Source organism: Lathyrus oleraceus, chromosome 4 (assembly GCF_024323335.1).
Source record: "Lathyrus oleraceus cultivar Zhongwan6 chromosome 4, CAAS_Psat_ZW6_1.0, whole genome shotgun sequence".
NCBI classification, from domain to species: Eukaryota; Viridiplantae; Streptophyta; class Magnoliopsida; order Fabales; family Fabaceae; genus Lathyrus; species Lathyrus oleraceus.
Genome location: NC_066582.1, coordinates 493,223,955 through 493,231,338, shown reverse-complemented (window position 1 = coordinate 493,231,338; position 7,384 = coordinate 493,223,955). Strand labels below are relative to the sequence as shown.

At 28.5% G+C, this 7,384-nt stretch overlaps 1 protein-coding gene across 1 annotated transcript; it reads right to left on the bottom strand.

The window, feature by feature from the left end:
• Positions 1 to 1,091: 1,091 nt before the first annotated feature.
• On the bottom strand, positions 1,092 to 6,286 carry LOC127076646 (very-long-chain aldehyde decarbonylase CER1). The gene is made up of 10 exons (XM_051018355.1): positions 6,118 to 6,286; positions 5,778 to 6,001; positions 5,408 to 5,640; positions 3,806 to 4,025; positions 2,703 to 3,078; positions 2,499 to 2,606; positions 2,197 to 2,397; positions 1,822 to 1,920; positions 1,539 to 1,712; positions 1,092 to 1,460 (listed from the first exon to the last, which is right to left on the bottom strand). Exons 1-10 carry the CDS (start codon positions 6,244 to 6,246, stop codon positions 1,287 to 1,289), a joined length of 1,938 nt encoding a protein of 645 aa, XP_050874312.1. The 5' UTR covers positions 6,247 to 6,286; the 3' UTR covers positions 1,092 to 1,286.
• Between the last annotated feature and the right edge of the window lie 1,098 nt (positions 6,287 to 7,384).

The following is a 7,384-nucleotide window of genomic DNA, read 5'->3' as shown; positions in this document are numbered from 1 at the left end:
AAGTCAAAATTAATTAATAGGAATGGAAAAGAAAAGTTAATTACTTATTATTTTATTAAAAGTATTTATTTTATTTAATATATAAACATATTATTTATAGCACTTAATACTAAATAATAATAATTATAGTGGGGGCATAAGCCCACCCTTTAAACAACGTACCTCCGTCCCTGTATAAATGTAATTCATGTATATTTGTTAAGTTAATATTGTTGTTAGCTTATCATAATTTTATTTTATTTTTCAAATTAAAGGGGCTTAGCAATAAAACATCATTCTCACGAGAAGATATAGATGACATCCGATCATGTTGGACTGATGTCTTCCTATCTTATCATGAATCTCGTAAAAACTAATTTTTCTTGATTTATATTAATATGCTAGCATTGAATAAAAGTTTTGTTATTATATGTGCAAATATGTATAGGTCCAAATATGTATAAGGTATGGTAGAAGTTTTGTGTATCCCAAATGTCATTATAAATATTATAAGCATTGTACATTTTATTTTGTAAACAATATAAATTTGATATTATGTGTTATGTTCTATATAAAATATAAATGATATGATTCTGTCACATCATCATCATCATCATCATCATCATCATCATCATCATCATCATCATCATCATCATCATCATCATCATCATCATCATCATCATCATCATCATCACTACTACGTAGGTTATGTGTAAAAAAACATTCAGGTTAGTCAAAATGAAATTTAAAAGAAAAAGTATACCCCTAAATTATTATATTAAAACAGATAAAATAATTACATTTTTCCTCGATTATTAACAAAAAATTAAGACGTATATAACGCGTGCTACTTTATTTTTTTAAAAAAATATTGTTATTGGAAATCGAAACAATTTTAGAATCTATTGAATTCCTACGTAGCAAAACTATAATTTTTATTTGATTATGTTTAGCATGATATTATGAATTAGAGTTTAAATTACTAGAAATTAATCCAACTAGACTTTTATTCTATTACAAACACACATTCATTATTATTCACGTACATAAATTACATTCAAGACCTTTGATGCATAAAATGTCTATGCATTTTATTTTTCAAAACCAAATAATTTCAAAATGATATATTTTGTATTATATATATCATCATCACACGCCACAAAGGCTAGTACAAATACAATGTCTTAATTGTAGCAATCCAATTTCACAATAGCTATATCTTGCTAATAGTACCATAAACATGTTGATCAATATATAACTTAGAGATATATATACTTATTTAATATATGCTTATAATAACTTGTAGTTCAAGCAAGAGGATGATTAATCTTCAATGGCCTAAATCCATGCTGCAGACTTGCTTGCCATATCTTCTCAATGCTAAACATGACTTCTCCACATTCATGAACATTCCAACCTTCTAAGGCATGCAATATTCCGGCAATTCGCCACGCACTCATCACTCGTCTTGGCAGCCAATTCTGTTGCATTTTCAAAATATAGAAATTCTAAGAAAATTGCTCTAAACTTCGATTTAAAACATCGCGATTTATACTAACCTCGCAGGAGTGGACATTGGCTAAAGAAGGTGGAGTTATCATGGCTGGTGTGCTAAGATAGAAGCAATCTTTTCGGAGTTTCTTTGGAGGGAATTGAGAAATTGGTATGAACAATGCTCCTTTTGGTGCTTTTTTTTGTTCTATTTCATCACATTGGTCTCCAACTAGCCATATCTGTAAATTCAAATGAACCATAACACTAATGTATAAATTTCTTTTAATAAAACTTTTCAAACAAATAAGATATGATTATGAAATGGTTTGGACTTAGACAAAGATTTACCTTTGCTGAATTAGAACCTGGGAAAACCAAATTATTTTTGGACTCTACAGAGAGTCTTAAGAGAAGATTCTCATAATCATCTCTATACATTGTTGTAACCTGAGAAAGAAATATAGAAATGAAGAAATCAAATATCTTCAATATTAAGCACCTTATTTCGAAAAATTCAAATTCAAATATCTTGCGTTTATTAAACCGACGAAAAATTCAAATTCAAATATCTTGCGTTTATTAAACCGACGACACTGGTGACTGATATATCGAGATTAAACAATGTATTTTCAAATTCAATCTTTAAGATTTGACAACATTGTCTGATTTTGATCCAACGATTATCAGTGTGGTTATATACATGCGAGAACCAATGAAAGTTACCTTGGTACCCCTTTCACATAAAGCATTGACAATGGCATATGAAACCTTATCAAGTCTACCACAAAGAAAAACTTCATTTGTTTCTTTTGGAATGCTATTAAGAACAATAGCCACACCCAAGCTACTTCCATCAACAATCTTTATCTTAAGTTGGGGATACCTTTTAATGTATAGTTCACCATATCTATTCAACAAGTCTCCCTACACCCATTGAAAATATAAATATAAACTATAATTAAACAAATAATTTATATACATCGAGTGTAAAATAATTTTATAAAAAAAATTTAATCGAATATCACCTGATTTGAAAGACCTAAACTTAGAACCTTAACTTTGCTGAGTTCTGCTTGAAGTATTGCTTCTTCTATAAGTTTATTCAATGTTTCTCTTTGCCATTTAAAAAGATACTACAAAAGTAAAAAATAAATAAAAATATTATTCATAGTCATTAATTTCACTCTATGAAAAATGAAAAAAAAAAAAAATGAAAAAAAAAATCTTACTTGTACATGAAATCTTGGAATAACCCATGATTGCAAATTGAGCATTTCAAAAGAGTTTCTCTCAAGAACAAAAGTTTGACCATAAAACCAAGTGACAAGAACAGACCAAAAAGTGAATGGCCACATGAAATAGAGGTACCATGAAGAAGATTGAGGTGAAGATGCTAAGGAAGAAAATCCCAATCTTAGATGATAGATTGATTCAGGTGTTGTGAGATGTGTTAAATGCACAACATCTAGTGTACTATCTTCTTTCTTCAATGATTTCTCATATAATGTTTCTGAAGCTTTGTCAACAGTTCCATAAATGTAATCATATATTGGCATAAAGAGGGAATAGTTGGTTCGAAATTGTGTATGATGCAGTGAGTGAAACCTGTCACATATAGTACCAAATCATAAATTATTCTAGCTTATGAGTTTAATTTAATTACTATGTAATATCCGGAGTTTAATAAATGCCATTTTTTAAAAATTTATTTGTCTATGATAATTAGAAATGATTATTTGATAAATCTATTTAATATTCGAATTTAAGTTTACATAAACAATTTGTCTTAATGGGGTTTATTAACCAATTTAATTCAATTTCTTAATTAAATATAATTAATATGAAAATAAATATATATATTTATTATGATAAAATATAAACTTCAAGAAAATACAAAGAAATATATTTCATAAAATTACTTTGCAAATAGTTGGTATCAATAAATTCTTCATGAACTATTCTATTTGTTTTATTTTACATATCACATTTATGATAAAATATGAAAAAAATATTATTTTTATATATTGATGAAATTTTAAAATTTAATATAAAATTATTTATTATTTTTTTTAATATTATTGTTTCCTCACCTAGATTTTCATCTTCATTTATAATCTGTCTATTTTGTAATAGCAAAATGTGTACAACAACATTAATACCAAGTGACCACTACCAAAGCATGAAAAGGTAGGCCGAACTTGCTTCCTAACCATATTTAATAAATGTATACATATGCATGCAATAAATATAAAGTATTAATTAGAAAAATAATTTAATTATAAAAATTATAAAATAAAAATTTGATTAAATGAGTTAAGAGATAGATACTTACGATGGTGTATACATGGTATACTTAAGGATAGGAAAGATGGTGAAAATGATCTTTGGAATGAACTCAAAATTACAGTGACCCAAATTATTCATGAAATCAATGTAAGCAAGATAACCAGCAAAGGATGCTATAGATGCTGTTTTTGTAATTGCTGTTGTGTATAATGGAATTGCAAATAGCAGAAAGTATGCTATATGTTCTGCAAATGGATGTATCACAGCTGCAAAATTAAATTCAAAATCAATAAATAAATAATTAATATGATATAATATAATAGGTAATTAATTAATTAATTTTTTGAGGTCTGAATAGTTTGTTTGGAATTTCACTTTCTGAAAGTAAAGTCACATGATGCTTGTTTATATGACATTACCAATTGATAGTGATTTCTTAACTATCAATTTAACCAACAAAAAATTGATTGGTTTTAATGCAAAAGAAAACAAAATGTGTTTGATTGATTTCTTAAAACTATCAAAATCATCCTTTTAATGCAAAAAATGATGATTTTTCTAGCAAAGAAAATCTAACTTGTGCCCCTGTTCTAGGGGCAGAGCATAAGAAATTCATTTATGGAATATTCGTATTGAAAAAAACAATTTAAAAATTAATTTTATATTTTTATTTAAATCAATATATAATTTTTAATTTAAGAATATTTCTTTTAGTTCTTAACTTGTATCTTCATGCGCCAAGTTAACATTATCCTTTTTTAATGTCAAAAATTACCAATCTTAAAATTTACAAGTTTGTGTTGGAATCAAATTATAATAAATATGTTAGTTGAAGCATTAAAAAGTTTGATTTAAAAGCATGAATTGAAAGTAGAATTTTTTTATTAAACAGTAGAATCAATTCATTTCATATATATATATATATATATATATATATATATATATATATATATATATATATATATATATATATATATATATATATAATATATATATATATATATATATATATATATATATATATACTTAATCATTTTTATATAACAAAACAAATTCTATATAAATATTTTTTTGATGTTGAAGAGATAAAAAAAATTATTTTTTATTTCTGTAAGACTAATTAACTGAAAGAATTTAAATATTTTTGAGAATCTAATTTTTTCCTTTTAAAACTATATATCATCTAAAAGAACGATTATCTAATGGTATTTTATTTTTCAGCTTTAATTGTAAATGTTTATAAAAAAATCAAATACTATGTGCATGTGATTGTAAATATAAATATTTTAAACTCAGAAAAAACCAAACTATATAAGTAGAGCCTAATTTGTGTAGTTTATATTTTTCAATAGCTAAAAATTTCAAAGGTTATTGATATTTTGCAAAGAATCATCACTAGTTTTGTTAGATGTTAATGTTTTCACTTTCAAAAAAAATGTTTTTTCTCTAATTTTTTACATCTCATAAATACCACAGCCAGTGTTGATTTTATGGAAATAAAACATTAATTTCCACTTTTAGCCACAACCATGACCATTTTTTCTCCATCATTCATTAACCGATGTCCACATTAATTTCTCACCTACTCATCTTTATTTCCATATTAATTAAGAACCAATAAACATTTAAATTAAAACAAAAAACTCACAAGTTATTGGTTCTGTAACAATGGAAGAATGATGATGAGAATGATATCTAGAGTAAAGATAATGATGATGAAGTGCTCTATGCAACCAATAATATAGAAACTCCACTGGTCCAGTATGCAGAAGAATTGTCATAACCACACCATCAGTTCTCCATATAGGCAATTTACGTGACTCTGGTACCAACATTTGACCAATATAAAATATCAATGCATTGAATAATATTTGATCATCCCTGCAAAAAAATATTAAATATTCATTATTTTCATAAACCATAGTTTAATATATTGAAGCAATATTTCATTCACATTAGTATATGTATATATATATATATATTAGGTTTGTGTTCTAAGTAACAATATTTATGTGTACCAGTTGCTTTCTCGATCGACTTGTTCGAACTCGATCCCTTTGTCGACGATTCTGTTTTTGCCTTTGGCGGTTCGATGACGAGAAAGAGAGATCCAAATTTGGTCATGAAGCATTCTGATCATCATATATGGGAAGATGAGGAAGTTGCTTAGGTCTTTTTCTTCTGAACTGTTGAACAAGAAAGAGTATGTGCTGTTTGCTACAAATGGTGTCAAAATCACCCACTGCATCCATTCAACAATTATACAAAGTTATATATAATAAATCATATGAAGGAATTAAATCATGCATGATTGTTTGTATTATAATATATAGGATGAAAATAATAAGTATGAAAAACCTTGAAACTCCCGAGAGGTGCCCATGGCCATTCAGTGAGTATGCCTGGTCTGGAAGCCATTTTTATGCTAAGAAAAGTTATAGAAGAAGAGGCTAAGGTTTTTGTGCATAATAATGGAACCAAGTCCATATATTTATAGGCTTGTTTGTTGCTTCCAGTGCCTTTTTTCTTTTTCTTTTTATAATATTTTTTTTATTTAAAAAAAATATAGGTGAATATTAACTACATATCTCTTATTTAAGAGGAAGTATCAAATCACAACTTCGGTTAGATTTCGTGGCAAAATTCAGCTTGTCTGTAAATGAGGAGACATCTCCTGATGGATGTTATTTGTAGATGGCGCTTCCAACATAAAAGGAATTGGCGTCGGGATAGTCCTGGAAGGACTTGGTGACATAGTCGTCGAGTAGACCCTAAAGTTTGAGTTCACTGTCAGCAACAACTAGGTAGAGTACGAGACTCTCATTGTTGGAATGTTCCTCTGGACTAAATGTCGAAAGTGACTCCCAACTGGTCGCCAACCAAATCTTTAGGCAGTATCATGCCACGAACCCATAGTTGATAAAATATCTACAAAAAGTATGGAATATATCCTCTAATTTCACCTCTTTTGAAATAGAGCACGTCTCTACTAGCAGAACTTTAGAGAAGATCTCTGGTCCAAACTGGCCACCTAAAAGACAATAAGGTTTAACATAACACTCATCCAGGAGACTCCTGACTCTCCTAGCATTGAGGCGGGTAAGGTGTATTCCTTGGAAATTGTCTCTGAATCTAGCTAGATGTTGTCCATACTGTGTTATCTACAGTCTGGCGAACTTCCTCTATACGAGGAAGAAGTAAGAAGAATTTGAAACTACGCCGCCAAGTACACCATATTCTCTGGAAAATTTTACAAAATGGGGAGGGCTTCTCCCATGCTGCAATGCCTGAGCGAGCATGAAACGACCTGGTACTTGCAGATGTACACAAGGGAGAATCCAATAGTCACATTGGTGGAAAAGCATTTGCCTACAAATTATTAAGGGCGAGGTGTTACCGACCTACTCTAATGAAGGATATCATCACATTCGTCAAGAAGTGCGATCAATGCCAGAGACACTACTACAAAAAGTATTTTTAACGTCGTACGCGAAATGCATTTTACATTAGCTGCAGTAGCGAGGTAACGAAATGTGTCATGAAAAGTTATCCCTTATCACCTCAGTGATTTAAAAACTGAGGGGTAACGTTATATGCACATGAGTTCGAATTCCAACAGCAACAC

Bases quoted from the DNA above. Each gene is read 5' to 3' on its own strand.
- LOC127076646 (XM_051018355.1), bottom strand. From the start codon at position 6,246: ATGGACTTGGTTCCATTATTATGCACAAAAACCTTAGCCTCTTCTTCT. The intron at 4,026-5,407 runs GTGAGTTTTTTG...TTAATTTTGCAG, and splicing joins TGTTACAGAACCAATAACTT to CTGTGATACATCCATTTGCA. The intron at 1,921-2,196 runs GTAACTTTCATT...TTTCTTTCTCAG, and splicing joins TATGTGAAAGGGGTACCAAG to GTTACAACAATGTATAGAGA.